The sequence below is a fragment of the Peromyscus maniculatus genome, chromosome 17 (assembly GCF_049852395.1).
Source record: "Peromyscus maniculatus bairdii isolate BWxNUB_F1_BW_parent chromosome 17, HU_Pman_BW_mat_3.1, whole genome shotgun sequence".
Lineage (NCBI taxonomy): Eukaryota > Metazoa > Chordata > Mammalia > Rodentia > Cricetidae > Peromyscus > Peromyscus maniculatus.
The window spans coordinates 27060094-27088016 of NC_134868.1; the positions used below are offsets into that span (position 1 = coordinate 27060094).

The following is a 27923-nucleotide window of genomic DNA, read 5'->3' on the forward strand; positions in this document are numbered from 1 at the left end:
TTAGGCAGTTGAACTGGTGTAATTTAGTTTGGATGACAAATGGTAATAAATTCTGAGGAGTAGGCACACTTATTATCGGGACGGAAGTTTGGTTATCAAGTGTGCGTTTTCAGGAGATGGCAGCAGGGGGCTGACTCAGCGAATGTCTTCTCGGTCCTGCTCAAGGAGCTTCCCCAGCTGATAGTTGATGGTTTTCAGGTGTTTTTCGGCTCCCAGAACCGTTCTTGCTTTAAACAACAGAGCTGGAAGGCTAGATGAATCATACTGTTGATGAAAAAAAAAAAAAAAAAAAAAACTATTTAGACTCACACATAGTGATCCTTTAATAATTTCTTTAACTTATAACCCCACAACCAAGGCCAATTTTGAGTTTTCTCACTCCTTGTGTTTAGCTAAGATGAGTAGGAAACCATATCTTAGTCCATCCCATCTCCTCAGAACCACTCAGCAAAGCTGGAGCAGATCTCTGTACCCCGGGCAAGACCAGCTGGCTCAAAGCTTTAACTGTGGCATCTGCATGACTAAAAATGGCAAGTCCTGCCTCAAACGTGGACTAGGCAAGTGTGTTAGTGGTATGTGGGGTCTGCTTGATCGCAACTGTTTTAAAACAGAAGTGTCTAGAGCAGGTTTCCTTTCGCTCCAAGAACTAATGGAATGAAAAGAATGGCCTGTTAAAGTCTACTTAGGAAAGTCACTTATTGGATCAATTCAGCCTTAAAAGGTTCCCAATCCAAATGTAAGGGCAAAGTTCAAACACAAAGCCAGCCTAAATTAGAACTCAAAATGCAACTCATGACCTGGGAATAATTAACAAAGCCAAACTTCCTGTTGCAAACTATCTGAGGGAAATTAAATTCCACTTAAATAATTTACCATACTTTTGGCAGCTTACTGATGAATGTGTTTCCAAGGTATTTTTCTCAGTGATGAACACTGAGCAGAAAAGCTGCCAGACAGTGGTGACCCCTCATGACAGTGGGATTTGTTTCCTGCCACACACATACCATGTTACTGGAGAATTCAACCAAATAGATGTAGTAGGATTGCCTATGCTCAAGACATCTCAAGCACCCACTCTCTGAGGAGCGGTGTGACCTCTCCAGATGTCCCAGGAAAAAAGGGGAAGTGCCCAACAGTACAACAGGCACTGAAGGCTCCCCGCCTCATTTGAGAGCAGCACTGTATTCCAGTTACCACAGCTTGGTGTTCAAGTCCTGGGCTAGGTCGGGGAGCACTTGCCTTGCACGTGCAAAGCGTGATCTTGGCTTAACCGGGGACTATGTTCAGACTGGGTCAATGCTACTACAACTTCCACAAACTTAGTAATCAAATCCCTAAAATAAACTTTAGGTACATTTTAAAAACTTATTTTTGTAGCTTATATATGAACAAATCTTCAGCTCAGGAAAACTTAGATCAATGCCAGATCTTAAAATTGAATTCAGAGGTGAAGAATACAAACCTGATCATTACATATGCAGAGACATTGTGTGTAATTATGTATCACTTTCTGTACACAGTTCTACACACGATTCTTAGTGTAGTTCTATACACAGTTCTTAGAGTAATTCCGTACACAGTTCTTTGTGTAATTCTATACACAATTCTACACACGATTCTTAGCGTAATTCTGTACACAATTCTTAGTGTAATTCTGTACACAGTTCTATACACAGTTCTTAGTGTATTTCTACATACAGTTCTTAGTGTAATTCCATACACAGTTCTTAGTGTAATTCCATACACAGTTCATAGTGTAATTCCGTACACAGTTCTACACACGATTCTTAGTGTAATTCTGGACACAATTCTTAGTGTAATTATGGTGATAATTTATTTGTACTGAAATGTGATTTTATTTGTATGTTAATAAAGTTGCCTGGGGGTCAGAGCTAATAGCAAGCCATAGCCCTTAATCCCGATCACATGACAGGCAGATCTCTGTGTTCAAGGGCACCACCAGCATGGAGACACACACCTTTAATCCCAATACCAACCATAGAAGACCTGGAGGTATGTATAGATGGGTAGTGACGAGGTCATGTGGTTGGGTTTACAACCAATGAGAAGGCAGAACAGAAAGTCTATAAAAAGACAGATACACAGGAAGTAGTTCTCTTGCTGAGGAGGACAGCAGCGGCAGTGAAGGGTAAGGTTTTTAGCTCTTAGCTTTTGCTCTGACCTCTTGGATTTTTTAACTCTGCAATCAGCTCTGTGTTTCTTATTTAAAAAGACAGTTACATCTACATGTAATTATATACAGTTTTAGTGTAATTCTGTACACAATTCTATACACAATTCTTAGTGTAGTTCTACACACAGTTCTTAGTGTAATTCTGTACACAGTTCTATTGGTACAATTCTATACACAATTCTATTAGTGTAATTCTATATACAATTCTATTAGTATAATCATACTTTTCTAGTTGTTAGGTAAACAAACTTACAATTTTTTAGCAAACATTTCTATTCATCTTCATTAGGTGTCACAGCAATAGCAAAGTCCCAGAAGCAACTTCAAAGTGTATTAAAATAATAGAAAGCTACATTTTTCCAACTGTCTTCCTGTTTCTTGGCCTCTCAAGCCAGTCCTGCCCTTTCTGTGGGACAGCTACGAAAGCATGACCAGAGGCTAGACAAATAAAGGTGGCCGGTCGGTTCAACCCATGTGAGGGAGCGAAGTAGTGATGGAAACTAATACAGCAGAATGTAGCTGTTCAACTGAGAGTTGTGCACAGTACACACCACCCTTACACACCGCCCTCCAAGTGCAGTTCTCTGAAGGGGGAATGTGGGAATAACACGGATACTTCTCTTCATTAAGTAGCTAAAGGTGATGCTCTGATCTCGCTGACTTACAATAATGCTGCTGGTTACCTTTCTTCAAAGCTCCTGGCACTCTACAAGCAAATGCCCACACCACCTCCTGCCGCAGTATAAAGGTGAGTGGGACTCACCTTCTCCTTTTTCTTTGGTTCTTTCTCTTGGACATTCGAATAGTCTTGATACAGCTGTTTTAAATTAGATAAGAAATGCATGGAATTCTTCAGTGATGACTTTCTCTCCTTAAGGTTGTCATATTGTTTTTGTAGTTGTTTCAGTTGTGGTTCTAATCTAGACGACAAAATTTTTAAAAATCTTAAAAGAAATTGGGTAAAACACAAATTAATAGAAATATATATATATATAGTTCATGGACTGAAAATATTAAAGTGAGCATACTATAAAGAAGAACAGAAACCCAAACCAAAAATACCATTTTCTCCCACATAAATGACATATGATAAAGTCCAGCAGTATACAGCGCATGAGCAACCTGGGAGAAGAAGGAAGAAAGGGGGTGGGCTAGGTGACCTGTGCTTGCCTCTCAGATTATGAATGTAAAAGATTCTACGTTTCCGATCATCTCAACTATGATACACAATTAGCAGTGGTGGCCACAGTGAACGTGCCTCACAGATGCTGAGTTCAAGTCCTGGAAAGTACTGGATTAATGTAAATTTGGCCAACAGGCAGGAGTAGCCAGCATGACAGTTTAACCAGGAGGCCATGCAGAAAGTTCCCTTATTAAAATCTCCAGCTTCCAAGGCCAAATAAAATCAACAGAAAAGCAGGCATAAGGCCTGGATAGGAAGATATGTGCATGACCTTGGGCCAATTGCTGCCTCCCTGGGGCTGAGTTTCTTCACCCATAAAGAAGACGGGTAACTTGTGATTTATGGTGGGGGAGGAAGAAAGGCTGCCAGTCTCATCTTGCAAATAAAAATATAAAACCCAACTATTCTCAAATGTAAGAATAGTGTATCTGTATGTGTGTTTCTCATGCTTTTTCTTTGGTTTCTCTCTCTGTTTTCATTTGCCTATTTGTTTTCCTAAAGAGAAAGAAGGCATGGCGTTGGATGGGTGGAGAAGTGGGGAGGATCTGGGAGATGAGGGAGGGGAACCATGATCAGAAATAATAGATAAATAAAATAACAATAAATTTAAAAAAATTATTTGCTGGGGATGTCTTTCTGTATGCTGTGAATGTGTTGCTCTGATTGATTGATAAATAAAAAGCTGATTGGCCAGTAGCCAGTCAGGAAGTATAGTATAGGCGGGATAAGCAGAGAGGAGAATGCTGGGAGGTGGAAGGCTGAGTCAGGAGACGCTGTCAGCTGCCGCTGCCATGAGAAGTAAGATGTGAAGATACTGGTAAGTTACAAGTCACATGGCAAGGTATAGATTTATGGAAATGAGTTAATTTAAGATATAAGAACTAGATAACAAGAAGCCTGCCATGGCCATACAGTTTATAAGTCTCTGTGTGTTTACTTGGGTCTGAGCAGCTGCAGGAGCCCGGTGGACACAGGAAAACTCCATCAACAATTATTTTCAATTAAAAACAAAAGAGCTCTGCACCCTGAACAACCGCAACATTTCTTCAGCACACTCCAACACTCCAGACTGGACTGGTGGTGGTGGCCAGAGGTGTGGGATTGCATTCCCTGTCTTTCCTGAGGGTGGGACCGGCTGAGATGAAGTGACTCCCCTGTGCCTTAGGCTTCTCATATGCAAAACCATAACATACTTTTCTTTACTATGCCTTTTCAAATGTCTGTCCTACTACAGTGGCATCTAGAGAAGGAACTAATGAGGCCAGTCTCAACACATCTCAACAGTCTCACATGGATGCCAAGGTTAACCAAACAGAGCCTTGTTACAGAGCCATACAATGGCCTACGTCATGGAATCATATTGGCTAAGAACTGCCCTTGTCGTAAAGGAAGCTGTGAACTGTTACCATCATGATTACTATATTACCCCAATTTTCCATGTTTTGGCCAGAGCCAATGAACACTCTTTCTAGTTCCTCCCATAGACGAAACTTATAAACAATGGAACAGACAATTAACTGGTCTTTCAAAATCCTGTGCAGTCACTTTAAAACCTAGTGCTTACTTACATAGTATTTCAAGTGTTTGCTGACATTTCTCCTTCCTGCTCAAGCTTCCTGCTACCACACCCATGTGGTCCTGGGAATTGAACCCACGGCCTTGCCCATGCCAGGAGGTGCACTACCACTGAACCACATCCTCAGCCTGTCCAAGCTCTTTTAAAGCATCTTAAGAGTGGAGAGCACGGGGTTGGGGATTTAGCTCAGTGGTAGAGTGCTTGCCTAGCAAGCACAAGGCCCTGGGTTCGATCCTCAGCTCCAAAAAAAAAAAAAGAGTGGCGAGCACAGCCAGTCCTACATCACTTCAGCCTCTGCCTCACACGGCACTCCATACCTCAGAAGGCCAAAATGTAGAGACAGACTGCCAGACTCGGGTGTGAACACTAATGCATGGGGACCACCCCCAAGCCTAGACCTCAGGACATGGACTGGCATGAGTTTCGTTGTAGAGTGTATGCTTCAACAGTAACTAAAGAGCCAGTGACCAGCCTGGGTTACGCAGCAAGACCATCTGTCAAAAAACAAAACAAGCCAGCACACAACATAAGCAGAACCGTCTGCATGAGAACACGTCCTAGGCTTACTCAGCGGCTCACACAACACCCTCTGAGGAGCAGTTGTACCCATATACTACAGCTATACCCAGATACGAGGCACTGGGGAAGTCAGGAACTCACCCAGGTCTGCAGTCAGCGGCAGAGCCTGATTCAAGTCCCAGACAGTCTAGGCCTGGAGTCTACTCATTAAATCTGCGGTCAGGCTGCCTGAGGCCAGACCAGACATGCTGGGAGACCAAGCGTGAAGACTGTCCTTTGCTAAGGCTTCCGCAACTAGGGACCAGAAGCTGCCGCCACTGACTGTCCAAGTGCAGAGGAAACTGGGGCTTGTCGTGGGTCACGGCGGCGAACAGCACTCCCCTAAGTGACAAGCTCTCCTGCCCTGTAGGTGAGTCCCAGCAGGAGCGGACGGTATCTTACCGAAGCAGTTCATCCTGGACCTCGATCAAACGCTGCCGCCTCTTTTCCATGTCGGAGATCATCTGAGCAAGGCAATAATTACTCAGGTTAGCACAGGGATCCCAGCACTGCTGCACTCTGCCCTGGCACGGAGAGCAGGGGAACGGAGGGCGGCGCAGCTCAGGGGGCAGCTTGGAAGCCTGGGGGGCACAGACCCCCCTTCTCTTGCTTCTGTCTGACTCACTGAGCAGTTTCATTCCACGACAGGCCCCAAAGGTAACGGAGCCACTAGTCACGGACCAGAACTTCCCAAACCGAGCCCGAATAACCTTCTCTCTTTATAAGCTAATTGTCTCAGGTGCGAAATGATAATGACCGCAGACTAACAGGGATCCCCATTCCTTAGTCTCCAGTAACACTGCAAAATCAAATAAAAACCTGACCCAAACCACAAAGCCCTTACCCAAACTGTACAGGTTATAAACTAAAGCAGGTGTTACTTCCTCCCGTTTCCTCCCCGAGACTCACTAAGAGACCCCGATTCACCTTGGCGTTCTTCCTTTTCAGAGCTCTCAGCACCTGGACTTCTTTAAGCTACAAAGACAACAAAAAGACAAGTATGTCTAATTTTCCAAAATTCAGTATTTCAAGTTCCACGTAAAAAGCTGCTGGGAGATACCAGTTCATAAAATGCCTGTCGTGAAGGTGTAAGGACCCGAGTTCAGATTCCCAGCACCAGCACATTTGGCTTTACCAGGTGCTGGTGGAGAGGGCAGCTCCTTGAAGCTCACAGGCCCGCTGTGAAAATCAATGATCTTCAGGTTCAGTGAGACCCTGTCTCACATAATAAGTTGTGGACCGACTGAGGAAGTGACTTGGCGCGGAACTCTGGTTTCCACACACATGCATATGTGCAATTCCACATCCACACACCCACAAAAAGAAATGAGGGCAGTTCTCACGGGTTTACTCCACAGAGCCGGCAAATGCAAGCTTTTCTACAACCACAGGACACTTTCCAAACTCTAGTTTAAACAATTTGGAGCAGCCAGGCACAGTGGCGCACGCCTTTAATCCCAGCACTCACTGGAGAGGCTGAGACAGGCGGATCTCTGTGTTCGAGGCCAGCCTGGTCTACAGATCGAGTTCCAGGACAGTCAAGATTATACAGGGAAACCTTGTCTTGAAAAAACATAAATAAATAATTTAAACAATATAATTATGTCAGTGAACTTACCATTCTAATGAGTTCTCCTTTAATTTTAAAATAAAAATCGTTGACGGCTTCATTACACCTTTCAGATTCTACTCTTGGTCTGTAAATTGTTATAAGAAAACCAAAATAGGTATCATAAAGGATTCTGAAGGACGCATTTCATTTACTTGATACATAAGTACATATAGTTTGGCACATATTGTGGAAATACCTAAGACAGCAAGGTAAAACCTATAGCTTTTTCTCATACTTAATCAAACTGGGAATAAGAAAGGGTGGTGGTGCACGCTTTTAATCCCAGCACTCGGGAGGCAGAGCCAGGCGGATCTCTGTGAGTTCGAGGCCAGCCTGGTCTACAGAGCAAGTTCCAGGAAAGGCGCAAAGCTACACAGAGAAACCCTGTCTTGAAAAACCAAAAAAAAAAAAAAAAAAAGTAAGAGAGGGGAAGGGGGCTGGAGAGATGGCTCAGTGGTTAAGAGCACTGACTGCTAGCTCTTCAGGAGGTTCTGAGTTCAATTCCCAGTGACCACATAGTGACTCACAACCTCCGGAATGAGGTAATGAGATCTGGTGCCCTCTTCTGGCCTGCAAGGGCACATGCAGGTAGAATACTGTATACATAATGAATAAATAAATCTTAAAAAAAAAGAGGGGGGGAGGGAGAGACAGACGAGAGGGAGGGAGAGGCGCAGGGAGAGAATAGGAGAAGAAACCGGTGGACAGGCTCTGGGAACCTAGATGGGTTGTGTTCTCGCTGTAGACAGGTCATTATCAAATGCAAGGTCACATGCGGTTTCCCTTATGATCTCCTCTAGTTCTGCAGATTTATACTTAGGTTTGTGATCCAATCTGGTTCAGCTTGTTAAGGGGCAGTATTGGTTGTTTATGAATGTCCCACTGCTGAAGTGCCTGTGTTTTCTTTATTTTGGGGACAGGGTTTCACTATGTAGCCTTGGCCGGCCTAGAACATGTAGACCAGGCTGGCTCCTGCCTCCAGAGCCCGGGACGAAGGGTGTGCAGCACATGTCTCTGACTGGCTCCACTGTACTCTCTGCTCCGTCGTCAGTCAGTTGACTCCCTGTGGGCTCCCTCTCTGTCCGTTATTCTCAGCAGTACTTCACTGCGCTGAGCGCCACAGATCTACAGGGAGCTCTATTCTTAGTCTTTCCCTCCGTATGAATATTCGCATTCATCTGTGAATACCCACAACAGAATCTGCTGGGATTTTGAGATTGCCTGACTCTAGAAGTTGAAAAGAACGGACATACGGACAATATTGAGTTTATTTATACACGAGGAATCTTGCTGCATTTGTGAGCTTCCTCTCTGATTTCTTCCCACAGCTCTCATGTAAGTATCTTATTTGGGGCATTACTTTATGTAAGTGGCGCTGTTTTAAATTTCGGATTCTACTAGTTCATGCAATGTAATGGATTGTTCTTTTGCAGTCTTGGTACTTTTCAGTTCTTTTCCCTTATCTACCATGCTAGCTAAGACTTACATTATCACTGACTGCTGAGAGGGGCAGCCTTGCCTGCTTCCTGATGCTGATGGGAAATCCTTTCTAGTTCTCCATGTTAAGTATACTAGCTCCAAGATCCTTGTAGATAATTCTTTATCAAGTTAAGAAGCTCACTCTATCCTAATTTAATTAAAACAAAATCATGAACGGGTATTGGATTTTATCATATACTTTCCCTGAATCTAACACATGATCTTGTTAACTTTTTATCTTTAGTCTGTAAATATTTATTTTACTTCCTAACGTTGAACCAGTCTTGCACATAACCCATCTTATCCTGAACATTCATCTTAGATAAATCTCACTTGCTGGTAGCTATTTGTTTTAATACGCTGTTGAAATCAACTAACTAATACTGTGTTGAGGATTTTGCAACTATTTCTTATGAAAGACAGATACAGATCTACTTGGGTTATGTTTTTCTTCGTGTGTGTGTGTGTGTGTGTGTGTGTGTGTGTGTGTGTGTGTGTGTGTGTGTGTTTTGGCTAATTGCATCCACTTGACCTAAGTACCTCTGAACGGCAAATGCACAACCAAAGCATGAAAACGCAATCCACGGAATGCAAGCAAACATCTGCAGGCCATGTAGCTGATAAAGGAAAAACGCCCGAAATATACTTAAAAATGACTCAACCATGTGCACAAAACAGTCCAACTTAAAAAATGAGCAAAGGACTAAAAAGACATTTCTCCAAAGATAGAGACATGGCTACCACACACAGAGATATTCAGCCACACTGATCACGAGGGAGACAAATGAAGACTCAGAACAAGTTTACATCCACCTGCACACATGTGTGCATTAAATATCCGAAAAAAGGTGGCAAAGCTGTTATGTGGTGATGGGGAGCAACGTATGCACACATCTGTGCGTTTGCAGAGGACAACAGGGCCCCTGCTCTATCGCTCTCCACCTTATTCCTGGGAGACTGGGTCTCCCACTAAGCCAGGACCTGAGCTGGCGGCAAAAGGCCCAGCTGTCCTCCTGACTCTGCCCTGCCCAGCACTGGAGTGACAGCCATGCACAGCCACAGGCTTTTTATGTGGATGCTGGGATCCACACTTGAGTCTGTGTTTGCACAGCAAACTGTCCTATCTACTGAGCCCAGTCACCGAGGGAGGAGCTATAAAATGGTGTAGTTCTCAGGAAAACAGTCGAGACAGTTAGAAAATTAAAACAAATATCACGTGGTCCAGCAATTGCACTTCTGGCTATCTACACAGAAATAACAAAAAGGAGGAACCAAATACACCGATAGCCATAAAATTATCTGCTGAGGAGGAGAAAGTGGCCGACTGTTTTGATGATTGCAGATTTCAGTTCTGTAAAATGAGTAAGTTCTAGAAGTGTGCTGCACGAAGTGCAGACAGCTGGCCATTCTGCATTTTAAAAATGGTCCATGGTATATTCTGTTGCGTGTTTTTACAGTGGTAAAATTACTTGTATGCTTCACAACTACCAGGAGAGCTAAAGCAGTAGACTGCAGGGGTGACTAAGCATCTCTCCGCCCACAGAGGATGGTTTCCTGGGTAGAGCCCCATGGCTGGCAGCAGAGAATGGGAGGGGGTGGGGGACCAAGTCTGGGATGAGGGTTGGAGACACTTTGGGATGGTTAGCTTTATCAACCCCACAATCCAGAATCACCTGGGAAGACCGTCCCAAGGAGGGGCAGTCTGGATCAGGATGTCCTGGGGGCATGCCTGGAAGGGTTGTTCCAGCAGAGTTAACTGAAGACCCACCCTGAATGTAGGTGGCGCCATTCCCTAGGTGAGGCCCTGGCTGTATGAAGGGAGAAAGCAGCAGCAAGCTTGTCTGCACTCATTCTGTCTGCTCGGGACTGTGGATGTGACTAGCAGCTTCAAGTTCACACCGCCAGTTCCCTCCCGAGGATGGACCACAACTCGAAAGTGTGATCTAAAATAAACCCCTTTCCTTCCTGAGTGCTTCTCAGGGTATTTTATCATAGCAACGGGAAGGAAATAAGAGAGTGGGCCAGAGATGCTTCTGGCGTCCACCAGCACTCACTCCAGAGCAATGGTAAGAATTCACCCACGAGCTGAAGAGAGCAGTCGGCCAGACTCACAGGCCCCCTTACAGCTACCCTTTAAACACCCTTTGTGAGCTCTACCAAGTCCAAGACCGGAAGGAAGTCAGTGGTGGGCCCACAGGGTGGGTCACGGCAGGAAGGGGCATCCCTCCTAGACGTAAGCCTGCCTTCCTAGACATTGTCATGACGCCCTTCCCCTGCTTTCAGGTAGCAGGTGTTGGGCAAATCTCCCACAGCAGCATGGGGGGCTCCATGGCCCTCCCTCCCTCCCAGCACTGGGTAAGCCCCCCCCACAGCCCTCCCTCCCTCCCAGCACTGGGTAAGCCCCCCCTCCACAGCCCTCCCTCCCTCCCAGCACGGGGTAAGCGCCCCTTCCACGGCCCTTCCCCCTCCCAGCACCGGGTAAGCCCCCCTCCACAGCCCTCCCTCCCTCCCAGCACCGGGTAAGCCCCCCCTCCACAGCCCTCCCTCCCTCCCAGCACCGGGTAAGCCCCACCCTCTATGGCCCTCCCTCCCTCCCAGCATGGGGTAAGCCCCCCCCTCCACAGGCCTCCCTCCCTCCCTCCCAGCACCAGGTAAGCCCCATTCCACAGCCCTCCCTCCCTCCCTCCCAGCACTGGGTAAGCCCCCCCCCTCCACAGCCCTCCCTCCCTCCCAGCACTGGGTAAGCCCCCCCCCTCCACGGCCCTCCCTCTCAGCAGGTAACCTCTGCCCTCCTGCATCAACCCCATCTCCAAAGCTGCTAGACCTGCATTTTGTGGACTCCATGTCCTCACAGAGGTTCCCACTCTCTGACTCACTGACTATTGTCCCAGTGGGTCCTAGTCCCAGAAAAGCCAGCTGCATTCACAGCTCTGTGTGACCAGTCCATGTCTCTCTCAGACCCACTCTGCCAGGCTGCATTTTAAAATATTGTTGTTTAATGTCTTAAAGTTTATGAATCACTCTCTTCGGGAAAGAACAAAACTGGACTTGTGCTCAAGGAAAATGAGTGAGGCCTGACGGCTTCAGCTGTTTCTCCAACTCTCCCCACAAACCCCAGGCTGGAGGAGACAGCCAAAGACACGTACCTATCTTGATGCCGCTCAGAGGGGTGTTCTAGAATATTACTTTAGCATGTAAAGGTGTTACATTTGTCTATGCTGTGGAATATTGAACTATGCAAAGGTGTGTTACATTTGTTTCTGCTGCCTTTGTTTAATTATGTGACGATGTGTTGCTATTTTACCTTGCCTGCCTAAAGCACCTGATTGGTCTAATAAAAAGCTGAATGGCCAATAGCGAGGCAGGAGAGGGACAGGCGGGGCTGGTGGGCAGAGAGAATAAGTAGGAGCAGAAATCTAGGCTAGAAAGAAAAATGGAGAGAGAATGAATGAAAAAAAAAGAGAGAGATGCCTGGAGCCTGACAGACAGACACAGAGTAGGACATACAGAATGGAAGAAAGGTAGAAAGCCCCGAGGCAAAACGTAGATGAAGAGAAACAGGTTAAATTAAGTTATAGGACGCCGGGCGGTGGTGGCCCACGCCTTTAATCCCAGCACTTGGGAGGCAGAGCCAGGTGGATCTCTGTGAGTTTGAGGCCAGCCTGGGCTACCAAGTGAGCTCCAGGAAAGGCGCAAAGCTACACAGAGAAACCCTGTCTCGAAAAACAAAAAAAAACAAAAAAAAAATTAAGTTATAGGTGTTCTGGTGGGAACTCCCCCTCAGCCCTGGCACCCTGGCATCCCTATCCCCAAAGAGTCTGGAATGTTCTGGTGGAAGGTCCACCTCCACTCCCCTCCCCCGTCTTTCCCCAAACCCACGCCCTCAGAGCCCACCGAACACGGCTCCTCCCCAGAGACGCTCAAGACCACTCCAATAGGGTATTTAAACTGCATCCTAGAAAACAGACACGTGGTTTTCCGGTCTTTCGTCCCAGGCCCCTCTTTGGGGGGCTGGAGAATCATCCGGGGATGCTTTACCCTTTAAACCGGGGCTTTTTCTAACTCAGTCTGATTTGGTTTGATTTGGATTACTGCGTCGGCGAAGAGGCCTATTGGGGTGCAAAAACCTTTTGAGCTAGTGGGACAAGCATAAGACAAAGCTGAGCATTCGTAACTAATAAGAAGTCTCCGTGTCGTGATTTGGGAGCTGGTTACTGGTCCAAAGGAAAGCCTGCTCCAGAGGGGTGCAAGAGTGAAGCCCTGATGAGGTGGCGGCTGCTCTCTGCCATGAGTGATGGAGGCTGTGTAGCCGTGGGCTCTTCCCCCATCACTGCCTTCAAGATGGCAGGGCCTGGAGTGTGGCCATACTTGGCACACGCTATCTGACTGGGAAAAACTAACAGCACTGGAGGAGACACTTATTCTAGATTAAATTCAAGTCTATGAGAAATGTCCGGAATAGACGATTCAGTAACTTGAAACTAGCATAATAAACGTATGTAAAAGGATTATAATGACAATGTAAAGGCATCTTAAATGTAACAATATGAACCCAGTGGTACTCGGAGCAAAACTGATCGGTCCAAGCATTACAACCTCAAAGGACTTACTTATACTCCAGGAAGGTTTTCTCAAAGACAGACAAAATAACATCCAACTCCATGATGTCACCACGTCTCTTTCCTTCTAGACACCAAATATGCATACTTTCGGAAGCATCTAGAAGAGTAAGCACATGTCAGTTTAATAGACTTGTTCTCTGTAACCTGGCTCTAGGTCCAGGACTCCGAGCCCTGAACAACAGTAGCCCTACCAGGGTGCAGAAACAGCTAAAACCACACTCATTTCTTCCTGTTCCAGGCCAGTCTAACAAACCCTCTGCTGTCACTCTCTTCCCGCGTCTAGAGCTTGCCTTTGGAGACAGGCTCTCACACGAATGTGCTCCGGAGTGGGGTCTCCTTTCAGCTATAGTGAACTCTATTACACTTGTCCACATGACACTGCCGTTTCTATTCTTAGTACCATTTTAAACTGTGCAGTGTATAGCAGGAGTTTACAATGACCTGGGAAATTGGGATATGTCTGTCTTCTGACTCAACAACTTCACTCTCTATTCCTCCAAGAGAAATAAACACACGTTGACAAAATTGTGCATCCGAAGGTTCACGGGCAGGAGGCAGCTCATAAAGAGGCTGGAGCCCGAGTTCCACGCACTTTCCTAGGACGGGCAAGGCCAGGAGCTCAACCCCAGCACTGCACGGGTTAAAAAGATGAAAGAAAGAGGGAAGAGAAAACAAAAGGGGGTGGGGTGGAGCGGGTCCCCAGGCTTTATTTATCACAGCCCCCGTAGTGAGAAAGGACACCACTCACAACAGGAGGACTCCATTCTCAAACAGACTACCGCGTGTAATTCCATCTACACGGGACTTCATTTTCATTATGTCTAAGTGTCTGTGTGAGTGTATGCAGGTACCCATGGAGGCCAGGAGAGGGCACACATGTCCTGGAACTGTTGTACACTGCCTGATGTGGGTGCTGGGAACTGAACTTGGGACAAGTAAGAAGGAGAGGGGAGAGAATGGGGTTGGATTTTTATCAAACTATATTATATGCATGTATTAGTACGTATTTTTTTAAATTCATGATAAAATGATAAAAGAGGAGAAATGTTGCTCCAAAGTCATAATTTCTTAATCAAGTGGCAGTTTTAGCCAAGATGGTGGTGTACGCCTTTAGCTCCAGTACTCTGGGGGAGAGAGGCTGGTGGATATGTAAGAGTTCCAGGACAGCTAGGGCGACACAGAGACACTATCTCAACACGCCTGCCCCTCCCCCACTACAGTCTGCTCTTTCAACAACCAGGCCACGTAAAACAGGAACTTTTAGAGACGCTCCACAAGTGACAAGGATAAAGTGCCACTGTACCCGGGTCTGTGGCTTTGCTCCCTGGTTTCTTTCTTCTGCCAGGAGACAGCCTCACTTCCTTCTGAGTTCTCTACCAAAAAACAAAATAAGAAATGGTATAGCTACGTAGGGAAAAATCTCTTCTCTAAAATGTAAAGATTAAGACGACATTAGCAAATCATCAACTGCGCTCAGCTCCAGTTCTTATTTCGTTCTTAGGAAAGATGAAGGACAGCCTTCGGCCAAGGGCTCCGGGACATGAGGCAACACACAACACTCTGAGGGGCTGAGGTCTCCATCTGTGCGAATGCTGACGGGGACGTGCCTAACAGAGGACAGCCACGGAAGCATGCTGGGGAACTCCCGGGTTGGTGTGAGGCCCACTCGAGAACCCCTTCCTAACAAAGCCTAAAACCAAATCCTCATGGGATTCACCAGGAAGAGCACAAAGGTTGCGGTAAGAATTCCAAGATGACTGGCAGGCAGAAGTCCCGCCCTGCCGAGTGTGGGTAGCACCTGTGAAGAGGACAGGATCTGTTCCCTGGACTCTGTGTGGGTAAGGAACCTGCAGGAATTGAGAGCAACCTCAACCTCCAAAAAGAGAGAAATGAACTCAGTGAACTCAACTCTATCATCAACTTGAGAACTCTTAAGGAGAAATCCAAGCCTCACCTGAGAGGTTGGTCCTGGACAGCCCTTGACTTCAGCTTTATACCACCCTGAGCAGAGAAGCCCCTAAACTGAAGCTGGACTCCCAGCCTTCAGAAACTGCCATGATAAATATACATGTGTAAGTAACTAAATTTGTGGTAATTAGTTGTGAAACAATTATAAGCAAATAGAGACTGAGTGCCACTAAGTTAGATACTGGGAAAACGTCTTAGGCTTTCTATACTCTCACCCTAGCAAAGGATAAAATCAAGCCTGTAACTTCAAAACAGCAGGCAAATGTCCGGCTGAGTTCAGAATAGCCACTCACAAGGCAGGACAGAGAACTCAGTATCTCCAAACAACAGGGACTACATTTCAAGTTCTAGTCTAAACCGGACACACAAGAAAATGTGACCCTGAGTCAAGACAAAAACAGACCGAAGAGAAGTTGACCCACAGATGACCCAGACAGTGGTTCAGGAAACCAAGGCTGAAGCAGTGGCCATCATGACTACGAAGGGAACAACAGTCTTAGCAGAGAACCTCCTGGGGAACAGAAGTGACCAGTCAAGATTACAGGCAGCCCCTACCCCCCAGCCCACCCCCACCCATCCCTGTCCCCAGCAAGGGGTGTGTGTAAGGGGGGAGGTGTAAAAGCATTCTTTGTCCATTCCAGCTTCCGGGGGCCGTGACTGGTGCCATGGATGTTTCACTCACCCTCACATCACCCTCTGTGTCTAATCTACATCTCTCTTACAGGAATACCTATGACGACATTCGTGGTTACACATGTAATTCACGAGGGTGTATCTCTGGCTACCAATATAAGCAGAATTATTTATCTAAAATATTCAACCAAATAAGTTAATAAAATATATAAGAATATGAGCCAAAAGATACTATATTTCAATGGCCTCAAAAACAAATTATGACCCATATCATTTCTTCATAAGGAAATGAATCAAGAGTGTATATGAAGACTTTGCTACAAAGAAATCCATGATGAGCAGGTTATACTTACACACTGAGGAAAACACACACACACACACACACACACACACACACACACACACTAGCAATTAACGAGAAAAGAGGCCATGTATTTGAAAAAGAGCAATGGGGGTATATAGGAAGGTTTGGAGGGAGGAAAGGGAAGGGAGATGATGTCATCATATTACAATCTCAAAAATATAAAGAAACTTATCAAAGCACCAAAATTGCAATTCCATCAATCCATACTATGGGTACCCATGAACAGAGTGCAAACACTGGTTAAAATGATGTCATGGAAAGACTGTGGAGCACACACCAGGATACAGATGTTGTTCTGTAGATACATTTTTCTTCCTTTCTAGATCTTCTAGGTTTTCTAAAGGAAACATTGCTTTCTGTAATAAAAGCTCTACACTTACTTTAAAATTTTTATTTCCTCCTTAATCTTTTTTGTTCTTTTTCTCTCTCTCTCTCTCTCTCTCTCTCTCTCTCTCTCTCTCTCTCTCTCTCTCTCTCTCTTTCTTTCTTAAGATTTATTTATTATGTATACCATGTTCCATCTGCATCTATGCCTACAGGCCAGAAGAGGGTGCCAGATCTCACTACAGATGGTTGTGAGCCACCATGTGGTTGCTGGGAATTGAACTCAGGACCTCTGGAAGAACAGCCAGTGCTCTTAACCTCTGAGCCATCTCTCCTGCCCCCATTAATCATTTTTTTAAGGTCAGAGGTGGCAGAGCCCCCCCCCCCCCAGCTAGGTTTACAAGCAGCTGTAAGCCTCCTGATACAAGTACTGGGAATCGAACCCAGGTCCTCAAGAAGAGCGCTGAGCCGTCTCTCCAGCCCTCCTCCTCCTCAATCTTTCTAAGGAACTTTTCTCTCGGAGGGCGGACGGCAAACACTGCTCACCCGCTGCCTTTGTGTCGCTGGAGTCTCCTCTGCAGCGGAGGGCCGAGTGCTGTGGGGCCTTGTCCTCTTAGGAGTGGTCCGCGCGGCTGGCTTCGCAGGGGCTGCCGAAGACGCTGCCGGAGCAGCCTGGTGCTGTTCTGCTCTCTCCAGGGACCCCACTCTCCTCCTTACGTCATCTTCGGAGCTCTCAGCCTCGTCGCTGATGGGATCCAGCCTTCTCCTCGGCTACGAAGGAAACAGCACTGCCAGTTTAGAAAACACAAACCTTGGGATTCTTAATGTCGGGGACCACGGAATCCCCATCTGTAAACATCAAAACTGCACATGACATCCAGAAGACAGCACGATCAGAGTGCCAGCGAATTCTCTCTGCCTTTGTAAGCCACAACCTGAACACGTTTTCGGAATGCTGCAGAAACTGACGGGTAAGTAGAAAGCTGAGAACTCTTTCACAACACTGCAGATATAAAAATCTTTTCCCTGGACTAGTCTGATAGTGCGGCAGGGAACGGCACTGGCCACCAAGTCCGAGTTCAATCCCTAAGACTCATAAGGTCAAAGTGAAGAATGGACTCCCATGAGTTGTCCTCTGACCTCTAAACACACTGTATCACATACATGTCCACATACATACACACACAAAATAAATCAATACATTTTTTAAACTTCCTTTATTATAAAAGAAATTTCTCAGACACTTCTGTATAAGAAAATACTGCTACGGGACGTTTTTCTCTATTTGCATCTACTCCAAGTAAAGTATGAAGTTCCTTACGAATCAAGACAGAAGAAGAAACACCCCACATACCTTTTTCGCACTCATCTTTACAGACTTGTTTCCACTTGCTTCGTTTGCAGAAGGGTCCACACTGCCAAACAAGAAGCCGTCATTATCCTGCACAGAACGTGTTCTATACACTGCTTCAGCGTGGAAACAAGTGGGATGTGAGGAGGTTTCTACCTGCCATGGCAGCTCCGTCACCTCTCTAGATTTTCTGGCCATTTCTTACATCTGCTCGCATCACTTTTCCCTAAGTGACTGAGTAATCACGGCCCAATGTGATCAGGTCCCCCAAGTCACTGGTCCCATGGCTGGGTCACCGCCTGCTGCGTGTAGGACACAGAAGGCCCTGTGCTAATCTGGAGCCTTGGGTAGGCGGACAGAGGCAGATGGGGGAGTGGAAGATTTCGCAGCAACACCCAAACCTAGAAGCACCAGATCCAGCAGAGGTGGTCTCAGATGCAAGGCCTCTCCATGACAGACCAGCTAGCCAGGATGCTGGGGGGGGGGGGGGGAGATCCAAGAACAAGACAGTTGAACAACTTAGGGAGAAGGTGCCAACTGTCACTGAGGCCTCTTGGGGTCCAGGGACATGCTAAGGTCTCCCCATGCCTCCCCGACTTTCTTTGGTGCTTCTATGTAAACCCTGCCTTATTTCCTAAGTCCTTCCTTTGGTAGCAGGACCATTAACCCCATCTACCTAGAGACCATGAAGCAATCCCAGAACTGCCTGGTTGGCCACTCTCCTCCAGCACCAAGACCTACTGGTGTGCTTCTCGACTGTGCCTCAGACCCACCCACTTCCCGTCATCTCTGAAATAACCACCCCACCCTCCCCATCCCACCATGAAAGCTGCTCGCAAACTGGTCTCTCCAATGCCCCTGTCCCTCCCACTCACATAAAAAGCTGGCGAGCACCCCAGTGCCGACTGGGGTGGAGACAGGGGGTCCCGGGGGCCCCTGGCCTGCCACTGGCTGAATTCATGAGGTCCAGGTTCAGTGACAAACTGTGACTCACAAAAGTAAGGTAGGAAGTGACAGAGGAAGACAGCCAGAGTCATCCTCTGGCCTTCGTGTGTGTGTGTGTGTGTGTGTGTGTGTGTGTGTGTGTGTGTGTGTGTGTGTGTGTAGTGTAGTGTAGTGTAGTGTAAGAAACTGATAGCTCTCACACATATTAACGACAACAGATAAAATGGAAGATCCTATTTATAGTAACTGCCAAACAGACAAAAAATTGATAAATAACCTTGGAATAAACCCAAGAAAGAGTCAGAATCCAAATGAGTAAACTTAGGACATCACCAAAGGATGCAGAGCCCTTGAGCCCAGGAGCAGACACTGCAGCGTTCATCACCACAGACACCTCTCCTCTGTCTAGATCTTAAATCTGCCACCCAACCAAAGAGACAGCATGCTAAGGCACCTAGGTGCCTATCATAGTTACGCTAAGTAATAACAATTACAGAAAATTAGGTTTTAGGAGTATTTGTTTGTTTGTCTGTTTGGGGGTTTTTGTTTTTGTTTTGTTTGAGACAGGGTTTCACTGTGTAGCCCTGGCTGTCCTGGAACTTGCTTTATAGATCAGGCTGGCCTCGAACTCACAGAGTTCTTCCTGCCTCTGCCTCTGCCTCCTGAGTGCTAGGATTAAAGGCTGAAAATTATGTTTTTATGCAGCAGTTTTTTGGAGGAAAATCATAACAGGTTGGTTCAAAAGATTCCAAAATGACTTTAGTTTATTTGTTTGTTTGTTTTTTAATATCTACAAGATATTAAAGATATAAGAAACAACTGCCTAAGGGCTAGAGATGGCTTGGCCGTTATGAGCACGTGCTCTTCCTGAGGACCTGATGTCAGGTGACTTACACAACCATCTGTAACTCTGTGGTAGTTTGAATGTAATTGGCCCCCATAAGCTCATCAGGAGTGGCACTATTAGGAGGTGTGGCCTTGTTTGAGTAGGTGTGGCCTTGTTGGAGGAAGGATGTCACTGTGGAGGTGAGCTTTGAGATCTCATACATGCTCAAGCCATGCCCAGTGAGTCAGTTCACTTCCTATAGCCAGCATATCAAGATGTAAAACTCTCAGCTACCTCTCCAGCACCATGTCTGCATACACACCATCATATTCGCCATGATGATTGATAATGGACTGAACCTCTGAACTGTAAGCCAGCCACCCCAGTTAAATGTTTTCCTTCATAAAACTTTCGGTGGTCATGGTGTCTTCACAGTAATAGAAACTGTAACTAAGCCACTCTGGCACCTGGGGATCCAACGCCTCTGGACTCCTTGGGCACCTGAGCTCACTTGCACATACCCACACACGTAATTAAAAATAATAAAAGTAAATCTAACCCTCCCGAAACCAAACAAGCAAACCAAAAGCCCCAACTGCTTGAGATGGACTCGTACCTTCTGCCCTCTTCTCTTGCGTGAGTGGCCGGAGAGGCAGAGGACCCGCAGTGTTTGGACAGTTCCTCTTCAGCATAGATAGCAGTACTGTGCAGAGGAGGGTCTAACGGAACAACACAAAACAGCACATTTAACGCGGGCCCTCTGGGGAATTAAGTTATATTCCCCGACAGTGGACACAAGGCCATCTTTGTTGAAATGGCTGACAAAGTCAAAGTCTGTTACACAAGGCACTTCGCCGACAGTGTTTATCTCATACTCCAGCAGCAGAAAACATAAACCTTATTGCCAATAAAAACCACGTTTTCAGGGGCTGGAGAAGTGGCCCCGGGGCCGAGAGCACTTGCTGCTCTTGCCAAGGACCTGGCCTTGATTCCCAGAATCCACAAGGCAGCTTTTAACCTTCTCTAACTCCAGTTCCAGGACATCCAATGCCCTCTTCTGGCCTCCAAAGCCACCAAGCATGCACACGGTACAGACATATGTGCAAGCAAAACACTCATACACACAAAATGAAATAAAGCTAAAAAACTTTTTAAAGACATATATTCAAACTCTATATCTATGTTCTCATGCATAGTTAATAGAAATGTTTTCATAACATAAGATAAACATGAATGGGAAGACTGACATGGTCTTTCCATAGCACTCTGCATTATCATCTGTACAGCCGGGAGGTCACTGCATTAGTCACTAACTGCTCGGGTTCACAGTGCGCCCCCCTGACTTCATTACTCAGAGCGCCGAGCCAGCATTTGAGGGCACTGAGGAGGGCGCCTGTCCTCTCTCACCTCCCTTCCTCTTGAGCTCATCTGCACTGCAAGAACCTTACACTAGAGCACAAAGGGACCCTGAATGAAGATGCAGGAGACAACCGGGCCTTAGGGGAAAGGCGGGGAAAGGAGATGCTAAGGCTGTTCCTACCTGGGGGGCGGGGGATATGGTAGGGATGGAAAACCTGAAGGGACAAAAGAGGTGACCAGTCCCAACAGACTTAACTGCTGCAAGGGGAGCTGGGAAGAGCAAGCAACCACATCTTTTTTTTTTATTTTAGTGTTCAAATGCTAGCATGATGTACAAACCTAAAAACTTTCTTCCCCAAATAAATAGCAGCTTAAATACTGAACATGTCAAGTGCATGATCTTAAGGTTGATAATATATTCCATGATACCTTCCACCAAGCAATGGGATTTATTTATTCTGCAGCCGGGGCTGGGGGTCATCAGCAGATGGACAAAGACAGATAAATCCAAGCTGAACTTCCATAGGCAGCCGACTTGACTGAAGATTTACAACAGATCAGGAGCACACCGAGAAGACACTCGACAGCATTATGGAGACGCACATACGACCATTACATACACTCACGTCCCTTAGATAACTATAACCAGGAAGGGAGAAGAGGAGAGAGAGAGAACGAAAGGAAGCAGAGAAAGCCCAAACCAGCAAGTCTGGGGCAGCCAGGAACTGAACCACACACACCAATGTAAGACAGAGACTGGAAAACAGCACCGAGGAGTCCTCCCTCACAAACACAACCCTACAACTATGACACACCCCAGTGCCCCCACCTGTGGGTGCCTGCACAAAAGTGAAGCGGGACTCAGACCTCTGCACACCAAAAGCTCCACGGCATATGACTACAGTGTGCTACCACATTCAGCTGGAACCGGGTTCACAAAGACAGTCCTGTACCATGTGCAGGATCCTGGGCCAATCCCCAGCACCAGACAGAAAACAACCGGACCAAAGGCAGTTAGTTTGGACACGTGATGAGAGGAATGAACCAATAGGCAATGGCTGAATGAAGCTAGCCAGGTACAAGAGCACAAGTGTGCTGGCTGGTTTTATGACAACTTGACACAGGCTGAAGTTATCTGAGAGAAAGGAGCCAAGGAGCCTCAATTAAGGCTCCAAAAAATGCTTCCATAAGACCAGGCTTGCAGGCAAGCCTGTAGGGCATTTTCTTTTTCTTTTTCTTTTTTCTTTTTTTTTTTTTTGGAACTGAGGATCGAACCCAGGGCTTTGTGCTTGCTAGGCAAGTGCTCTACCACTGAGCTAAATCCCCAACCCAGGGCATTTTCTTAATTGGTGATTGATGGGGGAGGGCCCAACCCATTGTGGGTGGTGCCATTCCTGGGCTGGTGGTCCTGGGTTCTATAAGAAAGCAGGCTGAGCAAGCCCTGAAGAGCAAGTCAGTAAGCAGCACCCCTCCATGGTCTCTGCATCAGCTCCTGCCTCCAGGTTCCTGCCCTGTTTAAGTTCCTGTCCTGACTTCCTTCGATGATGAACAATGATGAGAAGCCAAACAAACCCTTTCCTCCCCAAGTTACTCTGGCCATGGTGTTCCATCACGGCAGTAGTCACCTAAGAGAGCAAGCATCAGATCTTCCTCTTCTGTGAGGTTCCTAGAGTTGTCTCATTCACAGAGTAGTTGCCGGGGGCTGGGGTGTGAGAAGAGGGAGCTATTTAGTGGCTGCAGTGAGTCTGGGTTAAGGAAATTGAGAGTTCTGAAGATGAATGGTGAGAGATGGCTACTCAGCAGTGTGAATGACCTATCCGCCACAGACCTGCACGTTTAAAACCAGTTAAAATAGTAAATTTTGTGTCGTAGATCAACCCTCTATGCATACAACATGACAATGAGACATTAATTTATACTCACTAGACTGGCTAGAATAAAAATGTCAGAATGTTAATACCAGAGTTGCTATAAATTCAATAATTCTCTCTCTCTCTCTCTCTCACACACACACACACACACACACACACACACGCGCGCGCACATGCACACAAACCTTGACCATGAATGTTCATAGCAGCATTATGATCAAGAAAAGGAGAACCCAAAGCCAACTGAGCATTATTGAGCTATAAAATTTAAAGATGAAGTAAACACGGGCCACAACCTTGAAAATGTGATGCTAATTCTAAGGAGCTCACCAGAATAGGATATATATTATATGACTCTATTTATATGAAACATCAGAGGAGACAAATCCATAGAGACTGGAAGTAAATTCATGGTGTCCAGGGACCAAAGGAAGGGAAAAAGGGGCAGACAAGTGTCGGGAGGTTTCTTCTAGGCCAACAAAAATGCTCTAGAATTAGATAATGGAGATGACCGCTCATCTCTCTTATTAACCAAGTCCTGAATAGGAATGTAGAATACTAACCGAAGGTTTCATACGGTTCCTCTTCTTCCTCCATTTCTTCCAGCATGCTTGAGACATCAGAATTATTGGGAAAGTCAAACACGTCCTTAGGCTTGTGCTTTTGATCAGCTTTCTAAGAGTGAATAAAACCAGTCACTGAAATAGCGACTGTGAACTTGACCACACTCCTCTCCTTAGGACCCTCTAGCTAGTCCCACGGTCCATGGAAACAGCTGATGCTTTCTGGACCTCAGACTACTCTGATGATCCAAGGCAGGGACGGATAAAACGTGTCTATGGAGACCAGAGAGCAGACACTAGGTTCTGCGGGCCACTAGACTCCTGTACCAACTACAAGCACAGCCATTACACACGGAAGCAGACACTGACAAGGGATGCATGGCTGCGCTTCAACAGAACTTGACTTCTGGGCACCGAAAGTTCCTATCATTTTCACCGGTGAAGAGACATTTTCCTTCTAGGCCATCTTTATTTTTTTGAGACACGATATCACTGTATTCCAGGCTGGCCTTGAACTCAACTCACAGGAGTCCTCCTAAATGCTAGAATTATAAACAGGTGTGAACCATCATGTCCAGCTTGTTTAAACGATTTAAAAATACAACAAGCCGGGCGGTGGTGGTACACGCCTTTAATCCCAGCACTCAGGAGGCAGAGCCAGGCAGATCTCTGTGAGTTCGAGGCCAGCCTGGTCTACAGAGTGAGATCCAGGAAAGGCGCAAAGCTACACAGAGAAACCCTGTCTCAAAAAAACCCAAAAAAACAAAAATCAAACAACAAACAAAAAAAATTCTTAGTTTACAGGGCTGTACAAAAAACAAATGGCAGGCTACATTTAGCCCACAGGGTATCATTTACCTAAATCCTTGATGTAGGGGACACTATGATCCTGTCCCCCAAAAGAGGGCACATACCCAAAAGCTCATAAGCAGTTTTGACTGCACACAGGCTAAAGCTGCCTTCCTACAGGCCAGAGACCGGGGCTTACAGTTCAATCTAGTTCAATACACAGATTAAACCCTAAATCCCGATGAAAGACCAAAATGAGATAATCTCCTATGGTAGCTCACAAAAGAGGATATTATTGTTACAGATAAGAAAAATCTGGAAGATATAAAGGATATGCAATAACACTGGCAGACAAAACTCCGAGCCTGAGGGAAAGCCTCGTTCAGAGTGTTATATGGAGAAATGCCAAGATTTGCTTTCAAGCCAATGAAGATTCCCATGCAAGGCAATTACCTCCCACAGGGAGGACCTGAAGGCCAAGAAAATCCATTCTAGACACCGATTTCCAGACAGAAAGGCTGGAAAAAGGCTAAAGTGGGTAAAGAAACCCTCCCCCACCCCACCCATCCCCAGGGCACAATGGACAAAGCCACTCTGGGCAGTGGTGGGCAGGAAAGCCGAGCAAGATCCCCCGGTCGCCCGGTGGAGATTCACCGCAGTGAAGGAGCATCGCCCAAGTCTAGAGTCAGGGCAGCAGGGCAGGGAGCCTGCTGCCTCAGATGGAGAAAGCCAGGGACAGAGAAGGTGGCCAAAAGTGCTCTGAAGAGCTAGCCCTAAACTTGAAAGGCAAGCACCCTCACCACACTAATTTGAAATGGCAATGGATATTTCGGAACTGGCAATCAAGAGTGTTACACAAATGCCCTTGCCTTTAACATACACTTCTTGTAGAAAAATAAAACTATAACATGGACGGAGAGGAATGCCATAAACCCACGTGCAGCTGTTAAAAAACTGTAGCAGGGAGAAGTTACTATAAGTAAAAAATGACAACACAGAACATTATACAACTTTTACATGATGTCAACTATCTGAATAAAATTAATGCCAATCTAGGCTCAGAAAAAAAAAAAAAGTTGGTTCTAAAATGTTAACAAAGTATGGTCCTGGCTGTCCTGGGACTCGCTTTGTAGACCAGGTTGGCCTAAAACTCACAGAGATCCACCTGCCTCTCTCTCCCTCCTGGGTACTGGCATTAAAGGCGTGCGCCACCACTGCCCAGCTGATAAAGCAATCATTAAAAAAAAAATTGTCAAAAGAAGGCTACAAAAATGTGATCCCACAAAATGACAAGTTTTTGTTTTCAAAGGTTTAAAAAAAAATCACATTAGCAAAGATTACTTACGGGTTTCCCGGAATGTGCTCTTCCCAGAGTGTTCTTTGAACGTTTTGCACTATTAGAACACAGATGACAAAGTTCAAGTTAAAAACGGGAATTGTTTTAAGTCACTGGGGAAAGCGCAATAAGCTGTGATCCTTCCCAGGCAGTCCTTTGCCAAATTCTCTTCTTTGGTTGCTCACCCAGCAGAGCAGAAGCTATGGCAACAAAGGAAGCAGAATGGGGGAGGGGAGCACACAAGACACACCACCTGTAAACCATCTCAATTGTGTGTGTTAGGTTACAATAAAAGGTATGTCTTCCTATGAGTCACAGGAAAAATGCTTTTAAAAGGCTGTGCAAGGTATAGAATTTTCACAAGACTACCCTGTGCACGAGTACCCACAAACACACACTCTAATACCTGCTGACATGAGCCACCTAAAAGGCGTGGGCTTGGGATGCAGGCCAATGGTACCCTTGTCCAGCACACATGGGCCCTAGGTTTCATCTCCAGAACTGAAACGGGGTGCTAAACACTGCTGCTTTGCCTAGGTGGCTTGCTAAAAACAAGTTGCCCGAAGTCACTGCATCCCCAGCATCCCCTATCCCAGAAACTCTGGGCTGAGGCCGAGATTTACCACTTCCGACCAATCCCCAGCTTTAGTTGACCTCAGGCCTGTAGAACATCTGCTTTTGTGATAACTACAGACTGTTAACTCCGGAGTTCAGAATGCTTAAGTGACTTCTGAACTGTCCCACGTGACAGACATGGGTCTGAAAACCAGGTGTTGCAAGCTGCTTAGCCTGAATTCTTTCCACCTTTCTCTTGTCTATGCTCCAAAAAACACAAAGCAAATGCCTTCTGGCTTTGGGCTGGAGTCCGGGAGCAGCTTCCAAACGATGGAAATCTCTACGATAACCATTTATACAATCTCTGTTGTATGCGCCAGTGTTTTAGGAGTGAAGGATGAATAGATTTCACTAGTCTCAAGCCTCAAGGTGCTGAAACAAAAAACTAGTGGCTTAGCAGATCAAGCTTTAAACATTTCTCTAGTCAGCTGACTTGTAATCTTTCTCCTCACTGCTCACCGACCGAGTGTGGACTGTGTCCTGTTGTACCTACAAACACCATCTTCCATGGAAGACATCCTACCCAGCGGAGACCTATGTACCCTACCAGGCTTTGGATGCACGCCAGACACTCCCAGAAGATCCTTCGCCGGGAGATCCTAGAACCAACCTTTCAGAGCACAATTTAGTGACTTCTTTTCAGACGTATTTCTCTTTATAATAAAAAAGATGCCCGACGCACCCTGCATGTCCCAAACACTAAACAAGCGGGCGCTTGGACCCTCGCTAGAGATCTGGTTTGTCTTCAGGGTCCGTGTTGTCCATTACGAAAACAGCTGGGTCTTGGGCATTAAAAAAAAATAAAAAAGCAATGACCACCAACCCGGAAGGATGCGTTAACCATTTGCTGGTCACGCCAGGCAACGCTGGTGTCTGAGGTCCTCTCCCATCCAGCTCGACTCCTGGGACTAAATCCCCTCCCCACGACCCTAGGACCCGGAACTGTGGGAGCCGGTCGGCGAGTCTCTGGGACAAGCTGAGCCCGTCCAAGACGCCGTGCGGGGCGGCAGCACTTACCCCGGGGACCCCGGGGATCCAAAGCTTTTCCGTGTCGCCATCCCACCGCTCCGGACGCCTCCCGCTGCCAAAACTCGCGCCCAGCTTGCCCTGTTCAGAGCAGCCAATCATGGCCTAGCCCTCCCTCTGCTCCGCCTCTTCCGGGGCGGGCCCAGAGGGCTTCCAGCGCAAGAGCGCGATCAAAACCCAGGCCTGGATAACACGCTGCAGCGGAGCGGAGTCCCGACGCGTACCGCTTAGCAGCTCACCGGCTGTCTGTCCCTCCCGCCCGGACGCCGCTCCAAGTGTCCCGGAAATTCGGAACTCGCGAGGCTGACTTGACCCGGAGCTGGTGTGGGTTGTGGGTGGATCCGAGCCAGCCGCCTGCGGATCCAAACGCCCGGGCTTCCGGGAGGTTTATTTGCTAGTTTATGGGCAACTGTCAAGCGCCTTGCATGGAGAAATGCAGGCGCTGCTTTTAGATCCCTGCAGCAGCTAACTGTTGGACTTAACATGTTATTTATCCGCCGTTCCAAGATCTTCGGTTGTAACCCGGGAGCGTCCCTTTTGCATGCATACTTACGATTTTTTTTTAAATTTTTTTGTGGTGCAAAAGAATGAAAAATGAACTCCAATAGATCAAAGACGTAAGAGCTAAAACGGCGAAACTCAGAAGAAAACGGAGTCAAAATACTGGACTTAGCAATGAATTTTTTAAAGATTTATTTTATGTGTATGAATGTTTTGCGTGTGTGTGTG

The 27923-nt window shown here is 46.4% G+C and overlaps 1 protein-coding gene across 1 annotated transcript; it reads right to left on the reverse strand.

Moving 5' to 3' along the window:
* On the reverse strand, positions 1 to 27325 carry Cenpu (centromere protein U). The gene is made up of 13 exons (XM_006970892.4): positions 27186 to 27325; positions 25563 to 25611; positions 23429 to 23540; positions 20252 to 20354; positions 17868 to 17928; positions 17060 to 17284; positions 14528 to 14597; positions 13213 to 13321; positions 7130 to 7208; positions 6439 to 6486; positions 5914 to 5975; positions 2958 to 3114; positions 1 to 264 (listed from the first exon to the last, which is right to left on the reverse strand). The coding sequence occupies exons 1-13, from the start codon at positions 27224 to 27226 to the stop codon at positions 136 to 138; spliced, it is 1245 nt and encodes a 414-aa protein (XP_006970954.2). The 5' UTR covers positions 27227 to 27325; the 3' UTR covers positions 1 to 135.
* Positions 27326 to 27923: the final 598 nt, after the last annotated feature.

Coding starts and splice junctions, on each gene's coding strand:
- Cenpu (XM_006970892.4), bottom strand. CDS start 27,226: ATGGCGACACGGAAAAGCTTTGGATCCCCGGGGTCCCCGGG. Junction 14,598..17,059: donor CAGCGACACAAAGGCAGCGG/GTGAGCAGTGTT, acceptor GTTTTTTGGTAG/AGAACTCAGAAGGAAGTGAG. Junction 7,209..13,212: donor AAAACCTTCCTGGAGTATAA/GTAAGTCCTTTG, acceptor AACAATTTACAG/ACCAAGAGTAGAATCTGAAA.